The 14,682-nt window shown below is 42.5% G+C and overlaps 1 protein-coding gene across 4 annotated transcripts in view; it reads left to right on the plus strand.

The window, feature by feature from the left end:
* The window catches only part of ATP1B3 (ATPase Na+/K+ transporting subunit beta 3), a 51,239-nt gene extending 39,291 nt beyond the window's left edge, over positions 1–11,948 (plus strand). For 2 of the 4 annotated variants that reach the window (XM_001154579.8, XM_009446584.5), the window contains 3 exons: positions 1,226–1,276; positions 7,251–7,337; positions 11,279–11,948. In XM_001154579.8, the coding sequence (XP_001154579.3) occupies positions 1,226–1,276; positions 7,251–7,337; positions 11,279–11,449 (309 nt within the window). In that variant the 3' untranslated portion in view covers positions 11,450–11,948. The remainder of the gene's footprint in view (positions 1–1,225; positions 1,277–7,250; positions 7,338–11,278) is intronic. The other 2 variants (XM_009446585.5, XM_054682318.2) reach the window with 2 other exon arrangements.
* The last annotated feature ends 2,734 nt before the right edge of the window (positions 11,949–14,682 follow it).

Consider the following 14,682-nt stretch of genomic DNA (forward strand, 5'->3'; position numbering starts at 1 on the left):
CTTTTGAAGTTGGCACTGCTAAATAAGAAGCTTCCCTGTAGGGAGAACCAGCTAGGCCCTGAGGTGCCCAGACTGACACCCCTCCAACCTCTGCTTCATCCCTTTGGGAGGCCTTGGACAACTGACAGCTTCCAGATTGTCCCATAGCATTCTAGGTGCTCAGTAAATGATTAGTGGAATGTTTCAACCAGACCTTATTCAGAATTAAGAATTGAAGTTAACAAAATAAGCTGAAAGTAATGTGAAACTAGATGGTCTAGTTTATAAAATGAATTAAGTTTGTTTTAACAGAGATGCCTTTTGTAATCCCAGTCTACTAGAAGTATCCTCACGACATCTAGATTGCTGAACATTTGTTCCCAGTAGAAAGCCAGGAGAGGATCAACCTTCTGGGTTTGTTTTCTTTCTCAAGATGGTCTCCTTGAATGATAATGGCCTGAGACCATGCTTGCTGATGACTCAGGGCATGGCTTTGTCAGGAGGACAGCATCAGACACATAGGAATCATTGATGAGATGAGCTTACGTAGTGTAGCAGGAGGTTTCATACCAGTATAGTTCCCAGTTAGGACGCAACAATACTTGTCTTTTGAGAGGAATATTTAGATTTTACGTGCATTCACATGGAAACTGTGTATAAATTCAGAATGCCAAAAAATTATCTCAAAAAATGTATAAATATGTGAGTTTATTCAGTTCTGTCAGCTACATACATGAAAGGAGTCTTAAAATAGGGCTCTCCCAGTGCGTGCCTTTTGGGGATCAGATGGGTTGTGAGATACAGTGAGGCTCAGTGGGGCCCTCATGGAAACACGGAGAGTGTGACCTGATATAGTTTTGTGAAGAACAGTTAATTATTATGCTTCTGCAGTTCTTATTATATACATTAAATTATTTGTTCATATAAATATTAATAATTAGATTTAAGGGTTTTTATCTGTTTCATTTTTTAAGGGTAGCAAAGGGTACTTTTGTTTCATTTAATTCTTTGGTAATTTATTTATTTTCTAAATTGCCCCAGTACAGTAATAAGATATCTGATTGCTGAAGTTATTTTATTTAAAAGTTCATTTTAATACCCTCAAATAAGATTAAAGTAAAAGGCAGATGTATACAGACTTGGTGTTAATCTCAAAGTCTTCACCCCTTGTTCCCAGCAACAGAGGGAGGAAGTTCCATTGCATACTTACGTGAAGTTTAAATTTATCACTATTTCTTAACCTTAGATAATTGGATTAAAGCCTGAAGGAGTGCCAAGGATAGATTGTGTTTCAAAGGTTAGTATTCAAAAAGTAACTCCTGTTAAATCTTTGATGTTTCTTAAAATACTTTAAAAGTCTAATGATTTAGTCATCTTTTTTTCTTCCCTGTCACATTTTAAAGTCCTTTGTAGTGCCTTAGAATAAAATTCCACCAACCTTTTTGAGAGTAGTCCTTCTCTTCCTTAATGATAATTCAGAAAGACATTTTCCATGTGTATTTGATTTTGCACACATTGCCTTTATTTTCACATATACCGTATTTCATCAATTCTAAGATTCACTTTTTTTCTGCCAGCTCAGTAACACTGAAATTGGGATTACCCTTGTAATTGATGGTGTCTTAATACTGTATCATGACATTTTTCTCTTTCTTAATAGTTAGTTGGCGTGCTAGTCATCAGTGCTATCTGAGATTTAATGAAATATGGTGCATTTTCCTTAAGGTAGAAGCATTATTTATCTCCCCTATCCCTACTTAATTTTTTTTCCAGAATACTGTGCAGTTTTCATCTCATAACTTTCTTTTGTTTTCTCTCCATGCTGCAAATGCCACTAAGACAAATAATGTAAAAGATGGGTAAGAGTTCTGAGGAGACATTAAGTTCTAAATTTATCATTGTGCTAAATATTAACATTTCAACTCTGATTGTATGGCAGAAATATTTTACTTAAAATGTTACATTGAAATCACTTTTAAAGTTGTGAAAAAAATTCTTTTTACTGTTAATGGACTTCTTATTTGGGCAGAAACTTCTTGCTCAGTGGTCTTCAAACTTGATCACTCATCAGAGTCACGCTGCCTTGTTGGGTTCCGTTCCCATAGTTTCTGACTCAGTAGGTCTGAGATAGGGTCCAAAATTTGCATTTTTTTCTTTTTTTTTCTTTTAGATGGAGTCTCACTCTGTCGCCTGGGCTGGAGTGCAGTGGCACGATCTCACTGCAAGCTCCGCCTCCCAGGTTCACGCGGTTCTCCTGCCTCAGCCTCCTGAGTAGCTGGGACTACAGGCGCTCCCGGCTAATTTTTTTTTTTTTTTTTTTTTAAGTAGAGACAGGGTTTCATCATGTTAGCCAGGATGGTCTTGATCTCCTGACCTCGTGATCTGCCCGCCTCGGCCTCTCAAAGTGCTGGGATTACAGGCATGAGTCACCGCACCTGGCCCAAAATTTGCATTTCTCACTAAAGTTTCCAGGTGATGCTGATGCTGCTGGTCTGAGGCCCACATTTTGAGAACTCCCGATTTGGAGTGTCCTTATTAATTTTTTAAGAGCATTTATTCACTATTTAGAGTAGCATAAAAAGCCAGGAAGTTTATGGTTTCTCATCTGGGTTGAAATTATATGTGTGTGACCACTGGCAATTCACTTTACCTCCTTGTGCCACAGACAGCTCAATGGGAAACTTGTACAAAAAGCCAGAGTCAGCTGGGTGCAGTGGCTCGCGCCTGTAATCCTGGCACTTTGGGAGGCTGAGGCAGGCAGATCACGAGGTCAAGAGATCGAGACCATCCTGGCCAACATACTGAAACCTCGTCTCTACTAAAATACAGAAAATTAGCTGGGCATGGTGGCGCGTGCCTGTCGTCCCAGCTACTCAGGAGACGGAGGCAAAGGAACCGCTTGAACCTGGGAGGTGGAGGTTGCAGTGAGCCGAGATCACACTTCTGCACTCCAGCCTGTTGACAGAGCGAGACTCCGTCACACACACACAAAAAGCCAGAATCTCACTTAAAACCAGATACCACATCTAAGCTGAGCTTTTCTTTCTTTATTTTATTATTATTATTTTTTTGGAGACGGAGTCTCACTCTGTTGCCCAGGCTGGAGTGCAGTGGCATGATCTCGGCTCACTGCAAGCTCCGCCTCCTGGGTTCACACCATTCTCCTGCCTCAGCCTCCCAAGTAACTGGGACTACAGGCGACCGCCACCACGCCCGGCTAATTTTTTGTATTTTTTAGTAGAGACGGGGTTTCACTATGTTAGCCAGGATGGTCTTGATCTCCTGACCTCGTGATCCGCCCGCCTCAGCCTCCCAAAGTGCTGGGATTACAGGCGTGAGCCACCACGCCCAGCTGAGCTTTTCTTGATAAATTCTTCTAAAAATCTAGTGGGCAGCATATACTGTCAGCTCTCAAGTCAGAACACTATAGCTACAAGATACATTTAGAAAAAATGTTGGGTAACCCTTTATGATCCTCAGGGCTTGCTCACAAAGCTTTCTGGTAGAAAGTTCTTGGGGCTTGGGTGCTAGTTCAGCTGGGTAGAAGTGCTAATTTCATGACAGTGCGCCTGTATACAGGAGCCTGTGAGCAGGCTGCATAGATAAGCTTGGATGGAGTGCTGGGTCTACAAAGCCAATACCACCTGAAGGGAAAACACATTCAAGCCAGAAGCGCAAAAGCTTTAAATTGTGTAAACCTTTGGTCAGTATAAACAATTCCATATACCTCTCCCTTATTTTTTTTGAGACGGAGTCTCTCTCTGTTGCCCAGGCCGGAGTGCAGTGGTGCGATCTCAGCTCACCTTTGCCTCCCGGGTTCAAGCGATTCTCCTGCCTCAGCCTCCCAAGTAGCTGGGACTACAGGCACGCGCTATCACGCCCGGTTAATTTTTTGTATTTTAGTAGAGATGGGGTTTTACCATGTTGGCCAGGATGGTCTCGATTCCCTGACCTCATGATTCGTTTCCCTCAGCCTCCCAAAGTACTGGGGTAACAGGCGTGAGCCGCTGCACTCGGCCCCCTTAAGGTTTTAAATGCATTTTTCTTCTTGTTTATCTATTATGTATCCTTTGCTTCTAGAATAGTTGGGGGAAATGTTAATGAAAAATCCAGATTTAATGATTCGGGTTTCAGTTAACTTTCCCTTTTGCTTTGGAGAGAGGTGTGTGAAGTACATAAAATAATCAAAGCAGGTGGGTTTTTAATTTTGTTTATTTAGTTGTGGATTTTTTGTTTGTTTTTAGAAAAGCACAAAAGTGGAAGAAATGTTTGTAAAATTTGGCATTTATTCCCTAGGCTAGTCACAAGTAGTAAACCAGTTAGAACCCATAAATTTTAGAAGTGTGGCTCTCCAGAACAGATGGAAGCATTTACTACGTATCATAATTGCAATTTTATATTAGATTTGTCTATGTCAAGTGTTCTTTAAATTCTTTAGTTCTTTTATGTAATACATATGTCTTTTATTTTGTCTTGTATTGATTTTGTTCTGCCTTGATTGTTTTTATACAAGTTAGAGTCCTGAAAATACAAACACTTAACATACCCTTGGAGGTGCTTTTTTTTTCTCTCTCTCTCTCCATAGAGACAGGGTGTCACCATGTTGCCAGGCTGGTCTTAAACTCCTGACCTCAAGCAATCTACCCACCTCTGCCTTTGAAAATGCTGGAATTACAGGTGTGAACCACCACAGATGGCCAAGGTGGCCTTTTATATTATCAACTTAAAAGATGATCCTGCAAAAGATGTAATTTTCATATTTATGTCATTTTTTTCTCAGTGTTTTATTTTCTTATGAAAATGAATCATACTAAGAAAATCAAAAAATGGGAAGAAACAAAATGCATTAATTTTTAAACTCCATTTTGTTTCAGTGGAACTTAGTGACCATCAATAGGTTCTTAGAGTTAGTTGCTCATAGTTTACAATATGATGCTATTGCCGGGCACGGTGGCTTTCACCTGTAATTCCAGCACTTTGGGAGGCCAAGGTAGGTGGATCACCAGAGGTCAGGAATTCGAGACCAGCCTGGCCAACATGGTGAAACCCCATCTCTACTAAAAATTAAAAAATTAGCCTGACGTGGTGGCATGTGCCTGTAATCCCAACTACTCGGGAGGCTTAGGCAAGAGAATCGCTTGTACCCAGGAGGCAGAGGTTGTAGTGAGCCATGATCGCGCCACTCCACTCCATCCTAGGCAACAGAGCAACTCTGTCTCAAAAAGAAAAAAAAATATGCTATTCGTATACTTAGAAAATTATGACATATATGCTTCACCCTGAGTATCTCATTATTATTCAGATACTCATTTTAATATTTTACAATTTCTAAATGTTTATTTTCACAGAAGGTATAAATTAAAAGATTAAGAAAAATCCTGCCAAGATCACTGTTTAGGCACACACAGAGAGCAGTTGAGCGTCTGCCACACCTGATGGTCTTGAGCCGTGATGGCCTTAACTCTGAGCCCCAGTGCCCTGCTCCGTAATTGATGCTGTCCACTAAGGCTTGTTAGGCCTAAAGGAGGGAAGTGTAAGCTAAGTGTGGTATCTGGTAGGAAACCCACTCTGGGTTGGGTGTGGTGGATCACTTGAGGTAAGGAGTTTGAGACCAGCCTGGCCAACATGACAAAACTCCGTCTCTACTAAGTAGATACAAAAATCAGCCCTGCATGGTGGCGCACACTTGTAATCCCAGCTATTCAGGAGGCTGAGACAGGAGAATCGCTTGAACCCGGGAGGAGGAGGCTGCAGTGAGCCAAGATCAGGCCATTGCACTCCGGCTTAGGCAACAGAGTGAGACTCTGTCTCAAAAAAAAAAGAAAAAAGAAACATACTCCAAGATACTCAGTAAACTGTTTCTCAAAAAAAATCCTTTTTTTCATTTTGCGGAAATGTGTTCTGTGAAGGTCATATATTAAGGTAAAATAGGTTCAACAAAAGCAATTAATGCAGAAAAGCACTGATATCAGAGTGACTAGTTTTTCTCTAATATAAAATGTTATCTTTGATTTTAAGCTTATTTTTTAAGTTAAAGAGTACAAATGTAGGGTGGAGTTTGAGTAGTGATTGAAAATGGCTTTTGCGATTTCTCCTAGCGTTGTTACTTCCTACCCTTTCCACATATTCATCATCTGGATCATTAGAGCTCGTCTGGTGGGTGGGGTGCATCATCACTCTGTCCTTTGTGCTGTCTGGCCGGTGCCTTTCATCTGTTTCTCACCCCACCCCACAGCCATATGCTGCTTCATAATGAAATGAAATGAGCAGAATCTAGAACTCCTTAGAGTGGATTCTTAGTTTCGCTTTATGCTGTTTCATGTGTGCTTTCAACCCTGTCTCAAAAAAATTTTTTTTATATATATATAAAATTCAAGTATTTAATAATGTTTTATTTTAACTAGTGTTCCGTAAGCCCAGCACTGATTTTAATCATTGTGGTCTGTTTGCTACTTCTCAGTCTGTGTTAAAGTTACACTCATTAGAATTAGGCCCATTTAGAAAGTGTTACATGTGAATTTTCATAAATTGCTTATTTATCATGAATAATACTAGAAATAACTAATAGCATGAATTAATTGGATTACAGGTGATGCTTGATTTGTATGTTGATAAACATGGAATTCTAGTAGACAAGTAATACTTAATGATTTATATATGCTCATAAATTTATTCCTGATACAGTATTTAAATTTGTCGAGGAGAGTTTTGCTTGTAGTACCTTAAATTTTCCTTCATGCTTCCCCTCTGGTTGCAGTTCTGGTTATTAATCACATGAAACTCACACCTGCTATCTCCCAGGCCTGAGTGCTGCATTCTAGGTTGGCACCTTGTGGTGGCTGTTGCTTTCCAGTCTGGAAGCACAGCATTTTATTCATTTCAGGAAAACATCAGTCCTAAACCTGCTGGTGCATTCCTGCTGTCAGTAGGTAGAAAGGCTGGCATTTGGTATTTGGAGGGCAGATAAGATTTTACAGGAGTACATGAGTGGAACTGGCTATAATTAAGAAGGGACTCTCATGAAAGAGAGTATAGAGTGTATCTGGAAGTGTAAGTATCAGGATAGTTCATGTAGAAGGGGTTAGTTAGATAATATTTGCAATCAAGATGAGCAAGCTTCTTCTCAGAAATACACTTGTAATGATAATATAGTTGGAGCAGCATTGTAGTTTCTGCAAACTGTTCATGATTGATATTCCTTGAATTATAAACATAGTTTTTACAAATTCTTTTTGTGACCTAAAGAGGATTTCTTTTGTTTTCAACTTCAGAATGAAGATATACCAAATGTAGCAGTTTATCCTCATAATGGAATGATAGACTTAAAATATTTCCCATATTATGGGAAAAAACTGCATGTAAGTATTGAGAAGTTCTTATGTGGTGATTACTCTTTTGGGAAGCTGGAGCATGTGTTGACGTACCACTTGTCTGGGGTAGGTAGACGCCAGCCCTGTTTAATTTGTGCGTCATCTATTCAGGTTTTGTTTTATTTTAATGGTGATGGTAAATGGAGTTCCCACATTTACAATTCAGAACACAGAACCCAAGCAGATACGTTAAAGTTAGATGATTATTTCTAAAATATCATTTTCTTTTTCATTATAGAGGTAGTAGTAGGTGCTTATGTAGAGAAAGTAGAAAAGTACTTAAAAAGAAAATCAAGGCCGGTTGCGGTGGCTTACTCCTGTAATCACAGCACTTTGAGAGGCCAAGGCGGGCGCATTACCTGAGGTCAGGAGTTTGAGACCAGCCTGGCCAACTTGGCGAAACCCCCTCTCTACTAAAAATACAAAAATTAGCTGGGCGTGGTGACATGTGCCTGTAGTCCCAGCTACTTGGGAGGCTGAGGCAGGAGAATCGCTTGAACCCAGGAGGTGGAGGTTGCAGTGAGCCAAGATTGTACCACCACACTCCAGGCTGGGTGACAGAATGGGATTCTGTTTCCCCCACCAAAAAAATAAATGAAAAGAAAATCAAGGCCAGGCGCGATGGCTCACCTGTAATCCCAGCACTTTGGGAGGCCGAGTCGGGCAGATCACGAGGTCAGGAGATCAAGACCATCCTGGCTAACATGGTGAAACCCCGTCTCTACTAAAAATTACAAAAAATTAGCTGGGCGTGGTGGCAGGCACCTGTAGTCCCAGCTGTTCGAGAGGGTGAGGCAGGAGACTGGCATGAACCTGGGAGTCGGAGGTTACAGTGAGCCGAGATTGTGCCACTGCACTCCAGCCTGGGCAACAGAGCGAGACTCTGTCTCAAAAAAGAAAAAAATCAAAAGCTCATTGCGGCCGGGTGTGGTGGCTCACGCCTGCAATCGCAGCATTTTGGGAGGCCGAGGCGGGCAGATCACCTGAGGTCAGGAGTTCTAGACCAGCCTGACTAGCATAGTGAAACCCTGTCTCTGCTGAAAATACAAAAATTAGCCGGGCATAGTGGTGGGTGCATGTAATCCCAGCTACTCGGGAGGCTGAGGCAGGAGAATCGCTTCAACCTGGGAGGCAGAGATTGCAGTGAGCCAAGACTGCACCATTGCACTCCAGCCTGGGCAACAAAGCAAGACTCTATCTCAAAAAAAAAAAAAAAAATAGGTTAGTGGACTAATGAGTTATTATAGGAGTGGGACTAGCGGCTTTATAAGAAGAGGAAGAGAGACCTGAGCTAGCAGGTTAGCATGCTCAGCCCCCTGGCCACGTGATGCCTTGCACCACCTCGGGACTCTGTTGAAAGTACCCAGCAGCAAAGAAGGTTCTCACCAGATGCAGCTCCTTGATCTTGGCCTTCTCAGCCTCCATTAACTGTAAGAAATAAATTCCTTTCTTTATAAATTACCCAGTTTCAAGTATTGTGTTATAAGCAACAGAAAACAAAGACAGTAGTACAGTTAACAAAGGAAGTTAACATATAGTACTCTTATGAATCTGTAGACTTTGTTGAAAATCCATCAATTGTTCCAGTAATACTCTTTATAGTGAAAGACAAGTGTTTTCCTGATCCCAGATGTCACACTGTTAACATGTTTAGCAACCTATAATCAGGAATATTTCCTCAGTCTGTTTCATGGCTTTGTACTCTTCAAAAATAAGTACGGGCCTTTTATGGCTTATTTTATGTTCATTAGTTGGAGTTTGGTGGTTTCTCATGATTAAATATAGGTTGTGCATTTTGGCATGAGTGCCTCAAAAGAAATGTTGAGTTCTCAGAGTGTCAGGAGGGACATGGTATCATTTCGTTCCGTTAATGGTGATACTGCCTTGATTCCTTGGTTAAGGTGGTATCAGCCAGGTTTCTACAATATACTTTTTTTCCTCTGTCATCAATAAGTATCATGTGGGGAGAAAATTAAAAAGCTCGTTACTGCCTGGCACGGTGGCTCACGCCTGTAATCCCAGCACTTTGGGAGGCTGAGACAGGCGGATCACCTGAGGTGGAGAGTTCGAGACCAGCCTGACCAACATGAAGAAACCCTGTCTCTACTAAAAATACAGAATTAGCCGGGCATGGGGGCACATGCCTGTAATCCCAGCTACTTAGGAGGCTGAGGCAGGAGAATCCCTTGAACCCGGGAGGCAGAGGTTGCAGTGAGCCAAGATTGTGCCACTGCACTCCAGCTTGGGGAACAAGAGCAAAACTCCGTCTCAAAATAAATAAATAAATAAATAATAAAATCTTTTAAGTTCCATAAAGTAGAAATACATTACAACTAAAAATTATTTAAAAGACCCTTCTATATGGGGGGAGGGACAAGTGGAAAACTGTCTCTTAAACAATTTACAGATGAAAAGGTAAATTAAAATCAAGATTATAGAATATTAAAAAGTAAGGCTGGGGCCGGGCACAGTGGCTCATGCCTGTAATCCCAGCACTTTGGGAGGCCGAGGCAGGTGGATCACGAGGTCAGGAGTTCGAGACCAGCCTGACCAACATGGTGAAACGCTGTCTCTACTAAAAATACAAAAATTAGCTGACCATGGTGGCACACTCCTGTAATCCCAGCTACCCAGGAGGCTGAGGCAGGAGAATCACTTGAACCAGGAAGGCAGAGGTTGCAGTGAGCCGAGATTGCACCATTGCACTCCAGCCTGGCAACAGAATGCAATGTCTCAAAAAAAAAAAAAAAAAAAAAGGCCAGGTGCAGTGGCTCACGCCTGTAATCCCAGCACTTTGGGAGGCCGAGGTAGGTGGATCATCTGGGGTCAGGAGTTCGAGACCAGCCTGGCCAACTTTAGTAGCAATGGCAAAGCCCTGTCTCTACTAAAAATAAAAAAATTAGCTGGGTATGGTGGTGGGCACCTGTGATTCCAGCTACATGGGAGGCTGAGGCAGGGGAATCGCTTGAACCTGGGAGGTGGAGGTTGCAATGAGCTGAGATGGTACCACTGCATTCCAACCTGGGCAACATACTCCATTTCAAAAAAGAATATTAAAAAATAATGATAAGGGTCGGGTGTAGCGGCTCATGCCTATATATTCCCAAGCACTTTGGGAGGCCAATGTGGACAGATCACGAGGTCAGGAGATCGAGACTATCCTGGCCAACATGGTGAAACCCCATCTATTAAAAATACAAAAGTTCGCTGGGCGTGATAGCGGGTGCCTGTAATCCCACCTACTTGGGAGGCTGAGGCAGGAGAATCACTTGAACCTGGGAGTCAGAGGTTGCAGTGAGCCAGGATCGTGCCACTGCACTCCAGCCTGGGCAACAGAGCAAGACTCTGCCTCACAAAAAAATTAGTAATAATAATGATAATAGGCCGGGTGTGGTGGCTCACACCTGTAATCCTAGCATTCTGGGAGGACAAGGCAAGAGGATCACTTGAGCTCAGGGGCATGAGCTGTCACACCCAGTCAACATTTTTATCAGTAATTACAGGTATGGACTTACAGCTCCAAAAAATTAAAAAGAATGCAGAGAAAGAAAATAATAGAGCTAAATTTTTTTTTTAATTTACAAGCCACGTATGGTGGCTCACACCTGTAATCCCAGCACTTTGGGAGGGTGAGGTGGAAGGGCCATTTGAAGCGAGGAGTTTGAGATTAGCCTGGGGAGGGAGACCCTGTCTCTACAAAAAAATTTAAAAATTAGTGGGCTGTGGCGGCATGTGCCTGTAGTCCCAGCTACTTAGGAAACTGAGGTGGGAGGATTGGTTGAGGCTTCAGTGAGCCATAATTGCACCACTGCACTGCAGCCTGGGCAGCAGTCTCAAAAAGAAAATTTACAGAATAAGCCAATTCCTGGTAGAGAGAAGTATTAAGTTTCCATAGAGTTTGAATTAATATATTTTCCTTTTATTGCCAGGTTGGGTATCTACAGCCATTGGTTGCTGTTCAGGTCAGCTTTGCTCCTAACAACACTGGGAAAGAAGTAACAGTTGAGTGCAAGATTGATGGATCAGCCAACCTAAAAAGTCAGGATGATCGTGACAAGTTTTTGGGACGAGTTATGTTCAAAATCACAGCACGTGCATAGTATGAGTAGGATGTCTCCACAGAGTAAATGTTGTGTTGTCTGTCTTCATTTTGTAACAGCTGGACCTTCCATTCTAGAATTATGAGACCACCTTGGAGAAAGGTGTGTGGTACATGACATTGGGTTACATCATAACGTGCTTCCAGATCATAGTGTTCAGTGTCCTCTGAAGTAACTGCCTGTTGCCTCTGCTGCCCTTTGAACCAGTGTACAGTCGCCAGATAGGGACCGGTGAACACCTGATTCCAAACATGTAGGATGGGGGTCTTGTCCTCTTTTTATGTGGTTTAATTGCCAAGTGTCTAAAGCTTAATATGCCGTGCTATGTAAATATTTTATGGATATAACAACTGTCATATTTTGATGTCAACAGAGTTTTAGGGATAAAATGGTACCCGGCCAACATCAAGTGACTTTATAGCTGCAAGAAATGTGGTATGTGGAGAAGTTCTGTATGTGAGGAAGGAAAAAAAGAAAATAAAAGTGTATTTGAAAAATATTATCTGGGGTTCTTTGTAAAATTTATTTTTTACATGCTGAATTGGCCTCGATCTTTTTGATTAAGAGCACAAACTTTTTTTTGTAAAACATGTAAAAAAAAAAAAAAACTGGGATTAATTTTTAGTGTTGGAACTGCCTCTTATTTTAGGCTGTAGATAAAATAGCATTTTTAGGTTAGCCAGTGTGACTATGCACCTAATTTTTTATGAGATTAAATTCATAAGACTTAATTTGTACAATAGTTTGTGAAATATCTTGTTACTGCTTTTATTTAGCAGACTGTGGACTGTAATAAAGTATATAAATTGTGAAATATAAAAACTTGGAACTTATTCAAAGCTTCAAAGCAAACAACAGTTTTGTGTAAGCATTCTTTCCCCTCCAGTATTAGGTGTATTCTTGGTAGGATTATTTGTGATAATTTGGGCTACTTGGCTGAGAAAGTTGTGCTTCCCATATGATCTGTGTTGCTTCTTGTTTTTTCTTAAGGCTATTGTTTATTGTTACTTTTCTCCTTTTTTTAAAAAAAAAAGGCAGCCGGGCGCAGTGGCTCACGCCTGTAGTCCCAGCACTTTGGGAGGCCGAGGTGGGCGGATCACAAGGTCAAGAGATCGAGACCATCCTGGCCAACATGGTGGAATCCCATCTCTACTAAAAATATAAAAATTAGCTGGGCGTAGTGGTGCGTGCCTGTAGTCCCAGCTACTCGGGAGGCTGAGGCAGAAGAATCGCTTGAACCCAGGAGGCGGAGGTTGCAGTGAGTCGAGATCACACCACTGCACTCCAGCCTGGTGACAGAGCGAGACTCTGTCTGCAAAAAAAAAAAAAAAAAAAAACGGCAAAGCAGATATTCTTGAGGTTTTCTTTGTGGTGGTGCAAGCCAGAAGGGGTGGGACCCAACCCAGCTGGCTCAAGAATGGCCGTTTGGAGTAAACGTGAGGGCTCTGGGTGGCCTTGCCTGGCCAGATGGGCCTTGGTGGCCTGGCGGCAGCCTCTGCCCTTTAGTAGTGGGCACTCAGCCCCACGTGAGAGCTCTGCTTGTTCCTCTATCACTAAAATCATAGTGATAAGAGATTTTCACTGAAGGAAATTATTGGAGTAATTACAGCAAACCTTTTCTGGGTTTTGATTTTCTTCTTTATGCTATCTCTTAAGAGTGTAAAACAAGGATAAAAGAATGCTACGATGTGAGAGAGGTGACATGACTTTAGTTGGGCCAGTGTGACCTCATCCTCAACAGCTGTAAACTTTGGTGCCTGTGAAATTCATATTAAGTATTCTATTGTATTTTTGAGTCTTTTGAAGTAAATATGGATGGAATTTCTGTTTTAATGAGCTTAGATAAAAGACTCATTCTCAATACACAAGAAGAATTGAGATGGCATCCAACATAGGGTGGGTGTTGGAGACAAATAAAAATGGCACACACATGTAAGTCACTAAAGCATCTTGTATGCCTCCCTGGTTCAGAAGTTTGGACGTGGATCAGCACCTGACTGCCCAGTGATCTTAGCTGATCTCCCCAACTTCTCCTGGCTCTGCTTGCTTCATCTATCGAAATTAAGGCAGTTTAACAACAATTTAGCAGACCTGCTATATACCGGACTGGATCAGCCAGACTTTGAGGATACAGAGATGAAAAGACATGGTTTCTCAAAGATCTTAAACTAGGAGGGAACAGGCTCTGAGACACAGCACGTGGCATGACGATGGTGATGGCGCTGACATGCAAGAGGCCATGAGGTGGGGTAAGACTAGATTATTCCAAAGGTCCCACCCTTCCCTAAAGTTCATTTTTGTGAAAGATCTCAAGAGATAGGTGGTGCTTGATGGAGGAGGAAGAGTGGCTGGGAGTTGGGCCTGTATGGGCCGGGTAAGGACTGGAGGAGGAAGAGTGGCTGGGAGTTGGGCCTGTATGGGCCGGGTAAGGACTGGACTCGGAACGAAGGATGCCTGGACACAGCTGGAGTCCGCCTTTCTGCTGCTGACTTCAGGTTTTCCTCAGCATTTCAGGATGTGCTTACAGATCACCTGGGTATCTCATTAAAATGCAGATTCCAGTTCACTAGGAGGGACTCTATAGATGTAGCAACTCCAAGGTAATACCTACCACTGCTCATTCACAGACCACAGTTTGGAAGGGACCAAAGACAACCAGCTTTGCATCCTTGGCCATTGAGCCTAGCACCAATTTGATTTAATAGATGGAGAAGATTGAGCCATCATTTGACTTTAGCTGATATTTGGAAGTGTGTGCACTCCTGCTAGCTGGCCACCTGTCTGGGTAAGAGAACCCTGAGAATACCCAAGGGCTACGCCATTGGCCCTTGGGAGAACTGGAGTGGTGTTGCTTCTGGTCTTGCTGCCCGGCAGGTTACATTCCCAGGTTGAGCTGAGGGAGTGTGGGGTGAAATAAGATGTGTCCCCATGTTTTTCCCCATTAGCGTTTATGTTCCTTTTTTCTGGGTGGCTGAGAACAGCTGGGGGTGGTGTGGAAAGATAGAGTTTCCTGAGGAATGATGCGCGTCCTCAGATGAGAGCTCTCGGGCAGGAGGGAACTGGGATGTCCTGAGCGGCCGTATGGCAGTGTGGACGGTGGGCGATGGCTAGAGGGGACGAAACAGCCAGAGCTGGGGAGGAGGAACCTGGTGGGGTGTGGCTGGCAGAGATGGCCAAAACTTCAGCTGGAGCACTTCAGAGCACCCTTCAGAGGCGATTCATCCCGAACTGGA

This window comes from Pan troglodytes, chromosome 2 (assembly GCF_028858775.2).
Source record: "Pan troglodytes isolate AG18354 chromosome 2, NHGRI_mPanTro3-v2.0_pri, whole genome shotgun sequence".
NCBI classification, from domain to species: domain Eukaryota; kingdom Metazoa; phylum Chordata; class Mammalia; order Primates; family Hominidae; genus Pan; species Pan troglodytes.